This window comes from Pseudopipra pipra, chromosome 5 (assembly GCF_036250125.1).
Source record: "Pseudopipra pipra isolate bDixPip1 chromosome 5, bDixPip1.hap1, whole genome shotgun sequence".
Lineage (NCBI taxonomy): Eukaryota > Metazoa > Chordata > Aves > Passeriformes > Pipridae > Pseudopipra > Pseudopipra pipra.
Window position 1 is genome coordinate 59,661,222 of NC_087553.1, and position 20,930 is coordinate 59,682,151.

The 20,930-nt window shown below is 35.4% G+C and overlaps 1 protein-coding gene across 1 annotated transcript in view; it reads right to left on the minus strand.

The window, feature by feature from the left end:
* Nucleotides 1-253: 253 nt before the first annotated feature.
* The window catches only part of TBC1D22A (TBC1 domain family member 22A), a 156,236-nt gene continuing 135,559 nt past the window's right edge, over nucleotides 254-20,930 (minus strand). Inside the window, exon 13 of the mRNA XM_064656246.1 lies at nucleotides 254-3,353. Coding sequence (XP_064512316.1) covers nucleotides 3,225-3,353 — 129 coding nt within the window. The 3' untranslated portion in view covers nucleotides 254-3,224. The remainder of the gene's footprint in view (nucleotides 3,354-20,930) is intronic.

Consider the following 20,930-nt stretch of genomic DNA (forward strand, 5'->3'; position numbering starts at 1 on the left):
AAATGCTCAGCACCTGTATGGACATGGTATATGCAGAGACACACCCTTGGAATTTGCTTGTATTACTGAGTTGCAAAACCTACTCTGGGAACAGAGTTGCAGAACTGTAGCTGAGAACCCAGGTTCTGTTAATGCATTTGCTTTTGTTACAAAGGCTTTTAAGACTGTAAAACAGAAACACACCAAACCCATGTTTTGATGTAGTATGCAATGTGCTTGATGAAAACAATAAACAAAAGCTTTCCACTCTATATAGCATTTCATAAATATGCGTTTATTTCCTCATCTTTCATCAGCTTTACAGTTTTAAACAGTGCCTCAGTGGTAATATTTGTCAGAAGCATACAATGGAACTTCAGATACTTCCATTCTGTAGTTCTGAAGTTAAAAACAAATTAACAGGCCTTTCCATAAGGAACTGCACCAAAAAATAATGCAACTAATTTCTTAAAACATATTACAGAGTTACATAAGATTTCAACTTACATTTCTATTCTACTCCATGTACTGTATTTACACAGTTAACTAATTTATTATTTACATTTTTCAAATTCTGTAGTCATAATTTTTTTTTATATTGTACATTCTAGTTTAAATTTTTATTACAGAAATTATTTAACACGCATTTTAGACACTGCAATTTCAATATTTCACATGAGTTCTAGGAGATTACTGCCTGGTTTCACTAATGATGTGTCAAGATGCCTCCTTCATAAGAAAATACATATTACAAAGGAATTTTATTATATTCAGAATCTTAAATTTTGAAAAAAGGAAGTACCTTGGATGTAATAATGATAATGTTTTTTCCTTTTCTATGCAGTACTTTGTTTGGAATGATATTTTTCCTGAGATGTAAAACTGTTAAGTGTAAGTCGTGGGTTTTTAATAAAAATTTGAGATTTTACATAAATGTTGGCCTTCTATTTACTGAAAGCTACTCCATCTGTGTAGATATATGAATGTTATTTATATATCTTATTTTCCAGAAAAGACTATATCTACATAAATAAACATTGCTATTATATTAGGAAACTTCCCACTATCCTTAAAAAGCAATGTGCTCAAGTACAATATTCAACTTCTGACACAGACACAACAGTAAACGTGACCTCTAATGGTAATACTTTCTTCCAAGGGAAGTAAGAGGTACCTGTTGAATTTGGAAGACATGGCAGACAACTTACGTGGACCCAGTGAAGGAAATTTTATATATCCAGTCCCAAAAACGTTATGCAGGAGCATCTGACACAGCAGACAACTTTGGGTCAACCTTCCATGTTACAAGTAACTACCTAAATAATGTCTTAATAGAAAAAAGTTAATTATAGAAAACCCTTACAACATTTAGTGCTGTGTGTCTTCTCTCATTACAATAATAGGCATTTATATTAACAAATCATTGTAGAGACTAAGTTTAAAGCAAATGGTCATAAATTTCATGTTTCTTTTATTCTGTTATTGGTAGATACTGTTAGGCACAATATGACATTCTTTGTAAACATAAATTTTGATACATTAGACCATGAACTGAAGTTACAGAAAACAGTATACAGACACTCAAGAAGCACAGATCCATTACACACTCCAGGTACAAATGCAGCCATCCAGGAGGCCTGACCTTGCATCTACTGCAACTGAAACCACCAGCTGACACCAGTAGAAAAGAAATGCATCCTAGTGACCAAGCATGCCTGCTTCTGAAATAATTCATTTTTTTCTCTTCTACCAAAACCTTTGTATATTTTTAAAATATAGGTCTCATAATCGCATGTTGGTAAAAATGTATTTTACTTTATTTACCTTGAAACACCTAATTATTATAAAGTCAGTGTCAAGAACTAAGGCCCCTAAAGCAAGTAATGTAACTAACACATTTAGAAAGCTTTCTTCAAAATAGGTATCTACATATTTTTAAGAAGTTGAAAATAATCTTCCAATAACAAGTCATAAGACAAAATCTCTTGAAGGTTTTTTATTTCCCAAACTTAAAAGTGCACTACATTTTTGTGCAACGCTGTGCAACTCAAGAACCAAACTGAATAATAAGTCTGAACTTCTAGTATATTGCTTATTGCACCTCTCACCCTTAATAACCTATAAGTGTATGGTAGGCACAAATTAATATGAGTTATTTACATCCAACAGAGCAAAGTCAGAATTCTTATCATAAAATACTTCTTGAAAAAAAAAATAGTGCACTTAAATTATGTAAGTTCTAAGAAATTATTCAGTATCCCATGGTTATATGAAGAAACATTAATTTTAATCTATAAACTCATAGAGGATTTTTGTTCTGCTAATGATCTGAGTATATAGTTAATGTTATTGGGAACTAGCTTCTCACTTCCTCCAAATATTCAGGGAAAAAAGGTATTAAATTATTTAACAAATATGCTTTGGAAAGATATAATAATTTTCCTTTTCTAACGTGCTAGAAATGGAGAATAAGGCAACAACTGAGATAAAAATACGTCTTGCTTTGTAAACCAAGCTTCTTAATACATTTCTTAAAAGTGAACTTTCATGCTGAAAAATTGAAAGGTATTGAAAGAAAAACGTTAATTACTTTGACAAGACCATGCCTTCTATTTAATTCAGTATTTTATAACACTCCAAAACATATTGAGAGGGATTTATTTTATTGTAATAGATGAGTCTTCAGCTTTAAGTAACTCCTTTGTATGGCTAAAAAGCTTCTACAGCATCCTTCAAGACTGAGAAATATTCACCAATTTCCATTGCATGCTTCTAGATTCTTATATTATTGAAGTATTATAACCTAATTCCATTGAAAACCAAAAGATGATGTGCTAATATCACTGTCTTCTGAGTTATAGTAGACCTCAAAACACAGGCCTTGCTGTCTCTTATGGTCTTTATGATCACAAAAAGTTCTTTTGTTCTACTCGAACCAAACAGAAATTAGATACACAGACTGCAATTCTCCTATTTAGAGAAGGGGAAAAAAAGAAGAAAAATACGTGATAAGACTTCTGAACTTATTTTCTGAGCAAAAAAATTCACTTTTAAGTTCATTCAGTGCTTGATATCCTGCTTTGTCCATTTCTTTGGTATTCTGTTCTCATTCTGCAAATTCTAACAGAATTTTAATGGTCATCTTACTTCAAACAAAAGAGCAATGAGCTGAAAGCACAACCAGAACAACAGATGCCTTAATATTGCAGAACATGATGGATTTAATGATTTCTCTCTCTTTATAGTCATTTCTTGTAATGATTGGGGGCATCTGCAAAAGCAAACTTCAGTCTGTAGGCCTCTGCTAGGAGTACACTGATGTCTTCATTTCCCCATCGTCCTGTGGGCAAATTCTGTAAAAATATCAATAACTCCTAGACGGAGAAAAAAAAAAAAGAAATTAATATATTTTTTCAAGCAGCAAGTAGTGTAATAGAAATATATTACTTATACAATGATTATTTATAAGCAATAACTCATGTAGTACCTCTGTATCCCAAACAGACCTGAGATCCCATTAGTGTGATTTTCCTGTAACTCTTACAGATACTTGCTATCTGACCCTTCAGTTCAGAAACTTGCTATTAATTGTAGCCGCACTGTGGTTATTTGCTAGATAATTTTTTTTTAGAAAAATAATCCATCTGTGTTGTTGCCTATCCAAATTATTGTTATGCTCCAGGGCATGGAGTTATACAATTGGATACATTTTCAAAATTATGGATGCTTGCTAAGTCTGGGACTTCCTCACAGTGATGCAAAGATAAGATACTTCTCTATTTATACATGAAAAATTATGAAATAAATTATTGTTTCAGTCAGTTGCAGTCAACTCCCACTTCAGTTCTTAGCCCCGGTTTCCCACTCTTTGCTGGTTTCTTGTCCCAAAATATTTTCCTGTGGGTCAGTTTTTCCTCTCTTTTGTATTAGGTTTAGGCAAAATTCACTTCCAAGCAGCCTAAGCCCAAAAATAGAGGTAACAAGGAGCTCACTGGGACAGTGCCTGTATGTTCAGTTCTGATGAACATACACCAGAATCCACCATGATCCAGAGCTGCACAAAGCTTCAAATACTCATGATATGCTGAAACCTGCCAGCCCTGAGAAGCCTCTTTGGAATATCAACTACCACAAATTCTCTCCTGAGTTCATGCAAATGACAATTTTTATAAGGCTCATAATTTGACCAAACTCAGGAAGTTAGTTTGTTCTTTTTAAAAAAATGGTGACTCAAAAAGTCACAAACCCTCAAATGTGATGCAAAAGCCACTCTAGATGAAATTTGAAGTCCATGTTTTAAACTTCCCAAAGAACAGATCACCCGGAGAACCCCTGTCTTATGCTCTTAATTGTTTTGATAATCTGTGGCAAAGCAGCAAAAGGGAAGTTTTGGGTGAATCAAAACAAAATAAATGCGGATTTTTATGATGGGAGGTATAAGGCAATCTTAGGAGTAAATGCAGTTGTTAAGCATGCTTGTATCTTCTGTGTGCTCTATTTTTGCAGAAAAAACACAGACAATTTGTGCACATTTGTATACATGCATATGTATTTGTGAGGATATGCATATGTATATTTATGCATGAATATGTTTGGTAAGGTTTATTCTAAAGATCAGAAATAAGTAAGCAGGAATGCAATTAAACCCACAGCCATTATCTTGCTATAAATCAGAATCCTGCAGTATCATGTACAAGTACCCAGGGAAATTATTCTTCATAAGAGTCTTATTTTCCTTGTTCCCTCTTCTCCCTCCTCTGCACCTGCTTTCACAGAAGACAGCTGCAGGAGCCCTTAGCAAGGATTCAGTGATTTTAGGAAACAGCGAGGAGCAGATATTAACATCAAATGATTTTTTTGTGTTTGTGAGAAAATTATTTTGAGTTTTGGTCTTGCTATACTGGTTCTTGTAATATGAAAAGAAAAAGGATAGAAGTTGAGCAGTACCCTATATTTAATTACGAATAATAAGTAGTAATACAATAGTTAGCATGAGAATGTCTATATTACACTTCAGAGAACATATTTTTAATAAAGTATTGTATAACTGTCAAAATCCCACTCTTTTTTCTTTTATTTCTATGTACTTATTTGACAATTATGCTGATAACTGTAATTAATAAATTAGCCATGCAAAGCAGGAAAGTTGTGTGGAGGGATGATAAATGCCTACCTCCCTGAAAGTTCTTTTCTCCTTTTACATAAGTAACTTTCAAGCAGCTCTACAACACAGCCATTAATTCAGCGAGCTTTGTGAAATTGCCTCTTATACTGTTTGCAGTCCCAAGATTTCTCTGGGTCAGACTTCTGGTGCAAACTGCTACAAATGATTCATAGTGCTGGAGCAGTGCTTTGGTTTTCCTTTGGGCTACTAGTCAAATTAATTTGGCCCAAACCAATCCTCCAGCTGCTGGAGAACCCTGAGCCTTCTACCAGACCTCAGCCCTTGTACTTTGTAGAACAACATCTCACTGGTGACACAGCCCTCACCTGCCTCCACAGAAGGTACTACTAAGCTACTCAACAGCTATGGAAGGAAAGCTGAAATGCTTGAGAATGAGACTAGAATGCAAGAATCTATGTTGCTTACACATTTGGTCCACTGCACTGATTGTTTCTCTGGCAACTGTACCTGTTTTTCAAACCAGTAAATGGTGCTACATATTTGTGCAAGACAGATAATTCTTGTAGATGAATGAACTCTGTTCATAAATTCAGTTTTGACAGTAAGGCAATCACACTGGATATGCATATAAAAGAATTATTACAAAAATACGGTTTATTTTCTTAAAACCATCTACATAGCAGTTGATTTTTCAATCATCTGACTGCTCAATGAATAAAAAACAACTAAAGTAACAGTCACTCATATTAATTTTGTTACATTTACTTCTCCAAAGCAGCGAAGGTACATTATCTTACTGAACAAAACATGTTTTCTATAATAAGTTCACAATTATAAAGGTTTGTTTGGAAAGGACACATGGAAAAACACATTAAACACATGATTTTTCTCCTAGGAGACACAACACAACAGCAAGAGAAATCAGGTGCTTCAGACTTACAGCTGGAAAACCAGAAGCATTTAACCTTATGCTCTACACTGAACATGCAAAGGCAATAGCTTCAATATCCACATCATATGAAATTTCACCTGCAGCTCAAATCCAAAATAGGACTAGTTTAATACTTTTACCATTAATTTCAAATTATTAATAATTTTCATCAGAATTGAATATATAAATAAATGACAGAGTAATCCATTGACTGTCCAAGTGCATTTCTGTTTGACTGGGCATTTTTCTACTGTCACCAAGGCAAAAGATCAAACTCTAAGACTGATATTGACTAGAGAATATTTGTTATAAATCCACATGAAGTAACTGGCCAAAAATATACTACTTGTGTGATTGTCTAAAGATAAGGCTTATTCTCCTGTGATCTATTACAGAGCTTTAAAACTTGCTCAGATAGAAATAAAACTTATATCTTGTTAAAAATAAAGTAAAACTTGGCAAAAACCTTACTAAAGAAAATTTGATATTTTTTTAAAGAAGAAGACTTTATTTTCTATAACTGCTAAAGACAATCATGCTGCATTTACGGCTGTTTGAGTATGGTACATTTTTTGGAAACAAGGAAACTTCCACAAACAAACACAAACCGCCAAACAAACAATCTTCAGATTTGAAGAAACATACAGACATCAACTACTTAATATTTACAGGACCACACCACAAGCTTGTCTAAAATTGCTCAATTCAGCATTTTACAGTTAAAAAGAGCAAAGATTACTACAGGTGACTGGAGCCTACTGATTTATTTTTAATTATTATTCTTACTTTTTCACCAACAGTAGTTCACCAACTACTAGATTGCATGTGCAAATAAGGTATCCATGCCAAGTGCTTACATTAATTTTCTTATCCACATCAGAATTAAAATATGAGACACTCTGAAATATGATAAATCATAATATGAATTAGTATTTATCATTAAAAACTCATTGGTGATAAACTGCCTGGTCTATTTCAGAACAAGAAAAGTGAGTCTGAAAAGCGGTATTTGCAAAATATTCCTGAAAGAATTCTATTTTCTCCTTAATTTAAATGATACTGTGATGCCACCTGGCTGAGGAATCAGGGCAGCCAGTACGTATCTAAGCTAGGGTTTCCAAAATCCCAGTCCAATGTTTGTTTATATTTTGGCTCTATCAACAAAAAAATATGCTCAAAATTATATCCTTTGTATTTGGCGGATGGAGGGCCCTGGTTTCTTGGACTCTTACTGAGTGGAATAGTCGTATTAATCTCTTGAACTAGGGCACAGCTGCACAGCCCAGCCTGCCAGCACAACTTCAGCTCAGTCTATATGTCCTGCTTGCCCTCTCATGCCATACCCTGGAAAGGCATCTCCAACCTCCCTCCCCTCCTTGACAGTCAAGCAGTGGCAGATTTTCTCCTGACCGGGGAAGTCACAGGTATCTGAGGTATGTACAAGCAGCAGGTAATTCCTCATCTATGGAATAACTTTGTTAAATTAAAAAAACCAACCAACAAACCAACCAACACAACCACCCCACTCCTACTTTTAATTCATGTTTACTTTACCCCTGTTAAAACTTAAAGAAAAATGAGAGTGTTTTCAAAGTGGTAAAAACCTGAGCATTGTAGAGAATGGGAGAACAGTCTGATTACCTTCTTGCCTCAGTCTTGACTGACCACATCTGCTCTGAAATATTACAAGTCTCCATGTTCAGGAGCAACAGTTGGGTGAAGAAGTACTACCCATAGCAGAGGAGGATCAAACTACCATGCACACTTGCTCCTGCGCCCCATCAAGCACAAGAAAAAGTGAAAACATTTTAAGCATGGTGTCACTAACGTGGTTAGGGGGCTGCAGTTCATGCTACAGCAGGAGTGTGAGAAAACTGAGGTATTTTTTAGTGGGGAGAAGAGAAGGCTAAGGTAGGATCTAAGAGCAGTTCTCCACTACATACAGTGAGGGTTAGAAAGAAGAAAGAGGGGCCAAGAGGCAAGAGTAACAAGTTGAAGCTAACTTGTCATAAGGAAAAAATCCTTTGCAGTGAGGGTGCTTGAGCAGCTTGCCAGAGAAACCTAGAATCTGTCCACTGAGTTTTTCACAACTCGCCTGGGCAAGACCCTGAACAGGCTGCTCAAGCTCTGATGCCCGCCTGGCTTGCAGCAGCAGATTGCACTGTGGACCTCCCTTCCACACGGAAATTTTCCAGTCCCTTAATTTTTAAAGGACATGGGCTTAATTAGAAAAGAAGTCGAAAAGCACAACAAAAAACCACTAAACATTTACTCATTTGGACCATTTCAAGAAACAATAAAGGTATGTTTTCTAATAAGTAGAAGTATGTATGTTTTATTTGGAATTAAAGAATATAGCAGGCTGGTGTAGCAGAGTTGCTGGATCAGACAATGAATAAATTAAAAATACATCAAACTGACTTTTTAATATGGTAAAAGATCTGAATGTAAACTATACACTATATATTTAAAGCACAGTTTTAAAATAATTCTTCAGCACATTTGAAATTCAACATTTTTGTTACCAAACAAAAACCCCTTCTTTTATAGAATTTCACTCATTGTATTTCTGCTACTTTTACTGCACTTGAATTTACATGATACTTTACATACGTGTGTTTGTAAAACACATTAAAATATGCTAAAACATTTTATATATGGCATGCTCAACTATAAGGTAGACAATAAAGTATTTTTAAACACTTAGAAGCAGCTGTGGAGAATCTAATTTTAAAGTAAATGTACTTTCAAAATGTAATTTTCCTTTCATAATTAACATGTATTCTAGAACTACCCTATTCACCATGTAGTCAAGACAAGACACTGGTAAACATGCTGGAAGTGCTGTGGTATAAAAGCACCTTTAGCCATATGAGAAATTAAAGTATGAGATCTATGTTTTAAACACCACAACAGGAAGATCTAGGAGTAGTATTGCCTGTTAAGCAATGGCTCTTATCAGAGCCAGATTTATTCTTGAGGGACAAAAAATGTTATCCCACAAGATCCAATACACACATCTAAAATATGACCAGACTACCACATAGCTCAAAAAGGTGATTTCCAAAGCCCTTATCAATCACTATATTCCTTACTTTCCTCTAAAATCAAAAAGGTCAAGGTCTGCTCCTTGTAAACGAAAGCAAAACTGAATGCTAATAAAACTTCACAAAATACATTTTAATGATTATTACAAAGTTATCACCCTCTTTCTCCTCATTGAGATTGCAACTCAGTAAAATTTCAGCCTATTAAAACAATCTTTAGAAACCCCAAACCCAGAAGCAAAGAAAGAAAATTTTATTGAGTTTTGAAATCTGGTTCATTAGCAAATCTCCTTAGAGTCTGAAGTCTGCTATAAACCCTTTAATCAATAGAGGTTTTAGCATAAGATTGGGCAATAATACTGGTTATTTGGCAATGGTTATCTGTAGTTATGCTATTTATTGTCATCCCTACTCTGTGAATCTTGAAGGAAGGAATATCAAAACCAATTTTAGAACAAATAACATGTTGATAGTTAATAAAACATAACATTATTCTAATGAGTAGAGCATGAGGGTATCTTCTGTGATAATCAAAGCAATATATTTACTTCGAAAATTCAGTTCAGACTTTTTGTCTGTGTGAATTAGGTCAAAGTTCAACTGCAGGTGTTTTTTTTTAGAACATACTTAACAGATCATAAAAACCAGTAATAGTGTTTTTATTTCTAGATAATATAAAATGGCAATAACTAAAGTTAAAATTAAACTTGAACATACCGAGGACATTAATAGAGTTAGTTTTTAATGTCAAAACTGAGAACTGGTCTATTAATTTAACAAATAAAGGCAGTCCTAAAATGCAGTATTTTTCTATGAGAGTTGTTAAGCCTTCCTGCTGCTAACTGCAATGTAATTATAGTCTGAGTACTTCTGGTCTACCACAGTCCTATTTTGCACTAATAGGCAGAACCTGCAACCTTACTATATACTATAAGCATATACTTTTCAATGTTATACTTTAGAACTACATATAAGTAAATGAAAGGTAAATTAAATTTATATATAATCTTTCATTACTTCATAAGGAATTGCTAACAACTATATTTTTAGTAGGAGCTGTATCTGTTTACACATTACGCAGACATATAAAACACTGCAAAATTTATGCTGGTAATTTGATTAAATGGCTCCTTTACGACAGGTATTTGTACCTTCAAAAGTTGTGCTTGAAATTCTAGAACTTAGCATCTACTTTTTAAAGAACTAATGAGTTGAAATTCCACTAAAATTTATTTAGAATAATTACTGAGACAAGCTAAAGAGAAAATCAATTATTGTCAGAAAAAAAAGCATATTTATCTTTTTAGACAATATAAAAGAGAAACAAACCACATGCATCATATATGATGCATGATTTTATGGGAAATTGCACAATATTGTGCTAAATATGAACAGTGCAGGAAAATGATTCAAAATTTTTTTTGCAACCAGATGTAACTGTGCAGGCAAAAGAAAACCTTAATATGGGAATTCTTTAATTCCTTTCCCATTTCCTTTATAACATTCTTTTTCACATGATTCTATTTGGGATTGTTAAGTGTGAAAGGAAAGAGTTAGATGGATGACTAGGGCGAAGAGTGCATCTTCTCCGTGGCCTTGGTCCCTTCCCCCACACTATGAAGCCGACAGATGTGCAGAGCTCCAGTGTGGCTCACCCTGTAAGAGCTGCAGTGACCAGGCTGGTAATGTGCTGTGCTGTGTTAACCTCTCATCCTCTTCCCAGATATTCAGGACGAAGGATACCTGCTGCTCTGGGACTCAGCCAAGCTCAGTCCAAATCCTCCCCCTTCAACCTGCTATCAAAGCAGTAACAACCACACTGGCTGTGACACCAAGGCACAGGTCCAGCGCACGCTGAAGGGCCCAGCTGACCTTGTTCAGCTGTCGTAGAGCTGCTTATCCCTTCTCTCTGCCCCTCGCTGTTGATACCATAGTGCACCAAATGAATAGGGCTCTACCTCTGAGACAAGTTCTCTTTTCTTTCTTGAGTACTGTTTCTCCTCTTTCAGTGTGCTCAGCAATATTCCCTGTGCTGCTGCCACTTCTTACTTCTCCAGCTGCCCTAACCTGCTACATGGAGTTGCAAACAATGAGCTGTACTTCTGGAGTACTGTGCATCTTATTAGTTACCTATGTCTTGGAGTCAGAGAAAACATTTCTTTCCTGTTGGGCACAACTGTAATTGAGAATACTAAGATTTCAAAATCTAATATTAAAGAGATAGCAGGAATAGGTCACCTACTGCAGCTTAAGAAATTTTTCCTTCAAGTACAGGTTAAGAGGCGTTAGTGGACCTGGATCCTTCAGTGGTATAGCTGACTGTCTTCACTGTTTCCTGAGCATGGAAAGCTATGTCCCCCTTCATTCAGTGTAGGCAGATATGGCTGACAACACAGAACAGTCCATTTTGGATACTGGATGCAACAATGCCCTCCTTGTTCTTGTAACTTCGAAGACTATGGATGAACCTAAACTTTGATAAGCACAAGATGGGGAAACCTTGGTTTATCTCTGCCAAGTGGCAGGACTGTTGAAGCCTGCACTGCACACAGTCTGAAGGATTTAGGAGACAGATGTTCTTGGCCAGTCTCAAATCAGTGTCACTGAAGAAATCCCACCTTGAATGGGAAAGTTCACATCCTGTCCATGACAGTTTAGATGAATAAAAACAAAAAAAACCTTCCTTTACTGTGCATTACTTAAATTATGCATCTGGAATTTCTTGAAAGGGTTATTAATTATTTCAATCAGTCTTACACATTTTAATTTTGACCTTTCCCTCATACACCATGAAATCTCAACCAACAGACCACAGCATACAGAACTAGGACCAGTAGGAATCTAACTACGGAGCAAAAATGTTATTCAGAATTCAAGCTAGACTTGTTGCATCTTAAAATGAATACTTAAAAAAAAATCTAAATAGTTTAAAGGTAAATTCCTTCTGCTAACAGCTAACATAGTATAACAAGTATATATTTTTTTATCCTTTGATTCAAATATATATATATTCTTCAATTCAAATATACATATTCATTTCAACTGATCAATCTCTCATTAATCTTATTAAAACAAAAAGAAATATGCTGTTCTTATAATTAATGTCATATTCCTAACAACGACTTCATAGAAGCACACCTTAACATCCTGAAAATGAAAGCTAATGGAAAGTTGATGGTCCTATCATTTCCCTTTCATGTTTTTCTTTTCATGACTATTGAAGAAGGTTTCTCGACTCAGCATACTAAACCAGCAATTAAAGTCGTGTTTCATCCACTATGGATCTCTTACACAAGTCATTAGCAACCTTAATTGCTAATCATAAAATATGTGGTTCTAAAGGACTACGTCAGAGAAGCTGTGCTCACTTAGCTGAAGAGAAGATTTACGTCTTCATTTACAAGAATATGAAAATATATAAATTAATATGATTAAAAAGTACATTGTAAGACCACATCTTAGATGGTGTTATAGGTAGTCTTAGGTCCTTGCTCTCAAATGTAAACAAAACCAAACTCACAAGTAATCTCCATGCCTACGATAAGAAACAAATTTGCATGCTAGATCTTTTTCTTAACTAAACTTACTATCCACACGTTATTATCTCAAGTGTGTAAAAGGTTAAGGAGTTAAAATCAAAGCAAGCATTGCCACAGAATCTAGAAGATTCTGTTCAACTCCATAAACAAACATCTTATTTTTGTAATACCTTTTTAAGCTAAACTGTCTCAAAATGCTTCAAAATTACATGCATGTGAAATAGAAGTTAAGGTACTGATACAGAATATTCAATACTCAAGAAAGAAGACATCTTTCAAAAAGTACCCAGGTCAGGGCAGTTCCAAGCACAAGAACAGGATGGGAGGAGAATGGATTGAGAGCAGCCCTGGGGAGAAGGACTTGGGGGCGTTTCTAGGCAAAAAGCTCAACGTACACTTGCACAAAAGCTGGCAATGTGTGCTTGTAGCACAGAAAGCCAAACATATCATGGGCTGCACCAAAAGAAAGGTGGCCAGCAGGTTAAAGGAAGGTCATTCTGCCGCTCTACTCTGTTCTCCTGAGACCCCATCTGGAGCAGTGCCTCCAGGTCTGGAGTTTTCAGCACAGGAAGGATACAGACTTGTTGGAATGAGTCCAGGGGAGAGCCACTAAGTTGATCACAGGGCTGGAGCACCTCTCCTATGATGACAGGCTGAGAGAGTTGGGGTTGTTCAGTTTGCAGAAGAGAAGGTTCTGGAGAAACCTTAGAGCACCTTCCAGTAGATCAAGGGGGCTACAAGACATCTGGAGAGGGACTTTTTACAAGGGCAAGTAGTAATAGAACAAGGGGGAATGACCTAAATCTGAAGGAGGGTAGGTTTAGATTAGATATTCAGAAGAAATTCTTTACTGTGAAGGTGGTGAGGCACTGGAACAGGTTGCCAAGAGAAGCTGTGGATGCCCTATCCCTGGAAGTGTTCAAGGCCAGGATGGATGGGGCTCTAGTGGAAAGTTCCCTGCCCATGGCAGGGGGCATAGAGCTAGATGATCTTTAAGGTCCCATCCAAAACCATTCGATGATTCTAAGATACTTGAACATTTATCTAAATTCATACTTAAATCAGACAAACAAAACCAGTCTGAGGTCCTTTCTCACATTTAAACTAGAAAAAACAGAGCTTCTATTTTACATATCTCATATGAAAACTGAATATCCCAGGAAGCATCCAGAAAGGTTTCACAGTACTCCAGTTGCTACAGCTCAGAGCAGAATGGCCCTGAACCACCGTGATTATCATTTTTTGCCATATTGTTTTATGAAATATTGTTGTATTGATGGTATATGGAGATATGTGTACTTCTTATGAACCAAAATATAAATCATAACAATAATTAAAAAAGCCCAGGTATATCACTTGCCATTAGTTCCATGTAAAACACAACAAACAAACAAAAACAGATGCAACTATCCAGAGTATAAAATAGTCATGAAGATCAGTTGTCATTCTATTAAAAGAAAATCCAAACAAAACCCATCCAAACATAGAATGTACTGTACCAATTAAGACTGCATCTATTACAGCAGCATGTAATTTCTGAAATGACTTGCCAATGAGTAAGTTACTGCATTCTATCTATTTTTTTCTGTAGTCAAGCAAGATCAAAATATTTGTACAGCAGATTCCAAGGGAAAATTTACAATTCTGCCTCTCCATAAAGTCCATATGCTACCCACTCTTCTTGGTTTGGTTTTCCTGACCATAATCTGGCAATGCATTTTAAACGGAACAGTTTTTACAGCTACAGATTCGCACATATTTCATTTCCTTATCTACAACGACTTAGATTTTAACACTGTGGTATGAATAGCTAAAAGCTCAGCAAAAAAAAAAACTAGAAAGAAAATCATAAAATACCAATTGAATATAATGAACCAGAAGGACGAGAGTGTACAAAAATTTTATGTATTTTGGACTTAAACTAATTAGTATGTTTTGACAAAAAGGTATTTCACACTGTAAAATTGTCTGTGTAAAATCTCATCTTGTTTTAGAGAAACCATCTATTAAGGATGGCTGATGCAAAATTGCCTGTATATGTAAGCTAAATAGTATTGTCTCAGATATAAAACTTTTACAACCAATAAACAGTCCACAATGCAGTGGCTACTTAAACTAGTGTATTTTTAGAAGAAAAACAAGTAGTCCTAAACACAGTTCAAATTGAATACTGTCGGTATCCCAGGGATATAGGATTGAAAGAGGCCATTTCCATTACATTGCTCAATCACCACCACATCAAGCCATATATTGGTGCTTTGTTCTGTATAATAGACAACCAATCCCCACTTGCCATGTCAAAGCCCCGTAAAGCTTTTGTGCACCTCTACAGTCTTAAGGACAACAATATAGAGAACAAACGACTTGCCAGTGGAAGAGAAGAGCCAAAGCACCTTCATGAAGATATTCCAGCTAAAGGAAAGGACAGATAAAGAACCTGCCCAAGTCTTAGGTCTCTACATTGGCAGGGAATCTGACAACTGAAAACTTCCAAGTTAACCTGAGAAGCCTTGCAAAAATCAATAAGAAGTAATCAAAAAATTCTTTGATCTCTGAGGAGAACACCACCGTTTACATTAAGAAATCCTTTAAGCTTCCTTGGTGAGCACAGCACACAGGTACAAGAGTACAAGACAGGATCACCCAAGCTGTACAAGTTTTCCCAACATACAAAACCAACAACATCCCCACAGATTTCTATCCACTTCTTGATTCCTTAACAGAAAAATATATGATATAGATTGCTTCATTCAGAGAGAAATTCCGAAAATGCATTCATAGACAATCAGACTGAAGCATCAATTCAAATTAACATAATATAATTCAATTCCACGCTATTAGATAAGAATGAAAATATTCTAAAACAGAATAAATACCATGCAAGAAACATGATTAACAACTATGCTCAAGACATCTTTTAATTTGTTTGGGGACAACAAAAAACCCAAACCAGGATAAATTTTAGTGTATCACACAATAACATAAATTTATTGAGCTTTGTCAGAAAATATATACTGCTCTTTACTTCCTGACATTTTACATAGAAAGTGCTTCCCTTTATCTAGTGGTTTATAAATCAAAGTGAAATAATTTATATACTTTTGATCTTTCACCAAAATTATGTTATGACTTAAATCTTTACCCTCATTAAAAAGCAATACAAATGCATTCAGGAAGATAATCATATTCCCTCTCAAGCTTTTTGCTTCACAAGGTTAAATAAGCAACATTCTTTTAATACTCTCTGCTAGGACCAGCTTTTCATTTCCCAGTCTACTGCTGTTAAACACAATTCTAAAGAAATTACATAAAACCCAAACACATAATTCTCATGCAAGTCCCAGAGAGATGCCATTTTTCAAAAGCACACAGACAAAGAATATATTACTGGGACCACGGGAAAATAATAACTCTAAACGGAAGGCCTGAGGTATGCACAAATATCCTAAGGCCCTGGACTTCTAAGACAATTAAAATACTATCACATTTTCTTTATATAATATTTAATTATCTTACTTACGTATCATTATAGTGACAAAACCAGAAATCTACAACTTAACTTTGACCAGTCAGAATTTGAGATCAAATTTCTATATAAGGTGATAAATACCTCTATGTTCATAGAAACTATGAGTTCGCAAACCAACAGCTGAATGCAGGGTTTATTCTTTGCTTATCTATGAAAGAACAGCCTCCAGACACAAACATGAGAGAACTAAATGTCTTTTCAGTACAGTGGGTGACAATGGGGCAGGTTAATCTTTTCTGACTGCTCATTTTCAAGACTTCCAAAATTAAACTCCTAAAAGCGCTTAGGCCATGAGTACCTCTTCTTGGCAATCCTGGTCCACACACGTAAGGAAATAACAAGTTTACACTTTAAAACTTCAAAAGAATCTGCATGTTGAAAGCAATGGACTCTGTCATGGTATCAATACCAACAGAGCAGTTTGGCAGAGGAACACTGACAATTGCACAGCAGCTCCCAATCAGTCATCCAAGATCAAGCAAGCCAAAGTCCTTAATTCTCCCACTACATAAGGACAAATATTACTAATACCAGGGAAAATCAATACAGAGGGAGAAATCCTGTTTTCATAACAACAGTTTTATCATGTGACAATGAGTATTACATAAACTAAATATGAATAATACTTTGCAGTATTTCTCCCTGGTGTTGGATTCTTACACCCATTGGGTTTTGTAAAAATTCAAACTGCACTAAGAAAAGGTTTGTTGCCTTCAGAGATTCAGAGAAAAGCCTCAAAAAATCTGTCTGAAGGGGTTATCCAAAGACTCAAAACCACACATAAACCAAATGGGCTTTAAGGACAACATTATACTCAAATTCATTTTCTTCAGAGAATTGGACTTTCGACAAAATTATTTCTTTAATAATGAATAAAATGCCATTGTTTTTAAATAAATGAATGTGATCAAAAGGTGTTTAAGGGTATGGCCAAAACTGTACCAACAATTCTAATGGATAAACACTTCAAGTGATGCATTATGTGGTATAACATAAGTGTTTGATGGTCTGGTTACCGATGGTGATGACATCCCTCATCTCTTCCTTAACAGGCAGATGAGAGGAAGAATTCCTGTATTTATCACAATAATCTCCTAGAAAGGAAACTATAGCACAGCTTGGAAGATGTGGTCTTTTCTCACAGAAGAGAGTAAAGATGTCAGCTCCATGAAATATATCTTTCAGAGGTATATTACTGCTGGCAATTTCAGTTCGCTTTAATAGGCTTGCCTGTGAGGTGGCAACTACAAAGCACCTCCATCCTCTGCTCCGTCATCTTTTCTCAGGGATGGCAATATTTAAGAAAGGATGTGGTAGAGAACAACAGCTATTAAGGATTTCAGGTGCCCCTGTTTAACCTGCTGACCTATGTGGATCAGCACCTGAAACTAAGCAAGATGTGTACGAATTGTGAGGAAAAAAAAGTTAACACAAAGCTTTAGTGAATCAGCTCCTGAGGAGTGGATGCAACTACCGTAATTTGCTCAGCTAACAGCAAGAAAATGCTACTGTGAAGAAAATGAATTAGGATGGGATAAATGGGAGCTCTTACTATATTTGCAAAGGGATATCTAATGCAAAAAAACACTACAGAGAGCAAATGAGCTGTCATTTGCAAAGACTTCACTCTTTATGGCAATTGAAAGAGCTAACTAGGAGGCTGCAACAGTAATAGTAAATCTGCTATAATGGCATTTCTGGAAAAAATTTAAATCTGAGTTGTTTACAAGTAGATGACAAAACAATAGGCATTTCAGTTCTTGTTATTCTTACTGTCTTTTAGTTGCAATAAGACAATTTTGTTGTAAGATAGCAAAATCTACATGCACCAGCATTTAGGAAACCATAAGAGAGAACAGAAAATTGAAAGAAAGAAAATTAATCCTCCTCCATCTGCTTGTCTCAAAGAAGGGCATATGTCATTTCATCCTATTATTCAGCTCATACTCCAAAAGCTTCTAGGTCCTCTTTGTTCTCTTATCAGTAGTTTTGATTGAGTTTGGTTGTCAAGTGTACAGGCTCCTGTGATTTTAGTCTTCTCCAGGGTTACACACTGATAAGGCCAATAACTGACATCGTTATGCAGCAGTTTCTGCTGAAGAAATAACATGGAAAGAAAACAGTTTTCTTTGTAGAGAGATGTCTTCAGTGACAGCTCTGAATTACTAACTAAATGGAAGCCCTGCCAGTGCATTTAGTTTAGCAGGTCACTTAAATTGCTCACGACAAACAAGAATTCTTTCTTTGTTCAAGAACATACTTTTATATTGAAATGGAGAAAATGCAGAAATTTCTTCACGGTATTTACTGAAAATAAATAAAAATACTTGTTGATGAGAGAAAAATACCTTACAGGAATCAGAAAAGGCTTTTTCTAGAAACTTACAGGACAATAAAATCAGATTTTCATTGTGTGGAAGATTTGATTTATAACTTGGACACTAACAGCAGCTCTGTGAAGTACAAGCCATAAAGAAAGGCTTACAGGAAATCTCTCCAGATTATACACACTCGGCATCACATCCTTCCCTTCTTTTAGCAGGAGTCAGACCAACCACAACTCTTGACAACACGTGAAGATTGAGGAGGACCCCAATTCTACAATGTGTCCCTCCCAGCCCGTTAAACGCACTGCTGGATCTGGGAGGAGTTTAATCCCAGCATCCTCAGAGCTGTAGAGCTTTGAACAGAAAATATACATATATTTCTTTTTATTTCATACAGGCTTCCACAACAAGGAAGGACACAACTCATAGGCAGAACAAAATGAACCTGCTTCTAGAGTTCAATTATGTTATCATACATGGTGACAAAAATTCAAAATAATACGGAGAAAAAGCAGCAAGTACTCAACAACTATTGACCCTTTTTAAAGAAAATAGCGCTTTTCCTCTGCTACTAGGCTTTAAAGAGAATCACAATTTTAGACATCTTTTACCACAGCGGTGTTGTTCTAACACTGTGTTCTTCTCAGTTGGTAAGGATAACTAAAAATTACTAGACACCAGAATGTTTAGGAGGCATTTGTGTAAAGGCAAAAACATTATGCATGTTTTAGAATGATGATTGTTATTTCAAAATTATACTCTAAAGCCAAATCATTCTCTAATTGTTTCAACAACTGTGAGAGCCTCAGATGTCTTCTGTACCTATATACAATAGCAACCATGTGTGTCAGTGGCAGTATTATTTGTCAGAGACATAACACAAATTTGGGATAAGAGATTTAGCTGTTATTCATATGAGGGTAAATAGAGTTGCTAAAGATGCACTGTAAGAAGAACTACAAAAATCCAAACCACGGTATTCCTGAAGATATAAAGAACACACATGGCTAAATACAGATTCTTTGGATGAAAGAAAAATAAAAACTCTCATTACAGTCTCCATATAACTGTTGTCCTCATGTGATTAATAGCTAAATCTTTTATTTGGGAAAACACGCCTGTATGTTTGTATAGTCACTGAAATAGAGTTCTGTGTGACTATATCTGAAACTTGTAATGGTTCTTTATCACTAGAATTAATTTCACCTGATATATATATACTTTATATATATACAAGCAAGCACATGTGAAGCTTCAAGTATGGCTCTTCAGCTCAGGAATAAGTTGTTATCCATCATTAAATAGCTTATGTGTGAATGCTTTAGGATCCCATCAGAATATCTGGACCCAAAAATTAGAGTTTTTGTAACACTGTTCAAAAAGAAACCTCCTTTAAAACAGCAATGATTACACTACATTCAGTCCAGGCCAGTCTCATTCATTCAAAATTTGCATTTGCTATTCATTTTTGTTGCTACCTCTGGGCCTATTTATTGGGTGGCAGTTCATTCTGCAAGGACAAGTCTCAACAAAAACAATCACAGAAGGGACATACAGCCATATTAAATATTTTCCTGCAATTAAAACAACAACAACATTAACAAAAATGAAAAATAGCACTTAATCTAGCACAAATTTCATCAGGCAACGTCCATTAAATATTGACAATTAATTCCTGGGGCATATAGGAATAGCTGACCAATTACACCATAAGGTTAATGGGTTCAATCTAATTACATTCAAAATATGCAATTTTCAGGGAGTATAATGAAATAAAGACTTTTGTAAACTGCAGAACTTTGCAGATATGCAACACTAGCTTTACAAGACAGAAGAGTTAGGATCCTAGTGTTTTTATGGTACCCAGAGTTCAAGACAGAAATTATTACTGTGTCATTATTACTGGAATGATCTCTGAAGCTCTACTTTCAGGTAACTCTCCATGTCCTCTCTGTTTTGTAATCTTTCCTATTTCCTTCTTCAAGAAATTCTGATTCTGAAGAAACTGGTCCCTTGGTCAGGAACCAAGTGATATGTTGGTAATATCATTTTTTTAGGTTGCTCTACTAATTAGTCACTATGCAAAATGGGTAGTAATTGAAAGGTTTAAAACCAATCAATTATTGGCAAGAATATAGAGAACACATAGTATGATTTTACAGAATAACTGTAAGTAAAATAAAAATGCATTCTAGGTTATACTCAGTTACAATAAAAGGCTAAAATTCATTACTAACCAAGAGTTAAAGTTATCTTCCTATTACAACCAGAAAGATACAATTCCCACAGAAAAAAACTCCAAACAACACAAACAAACTGTATTCAAATCTGTGATACTAAATTCCTTAAACTCAAATAATAAGAACAGAGTTGCGCATAAAGGCAAGGGCTTGGGATTCTCTCGGGAGTCAAATAACTCTGTCCCAAAGAAGGAAGGCTTGCTAAAGGAGCAG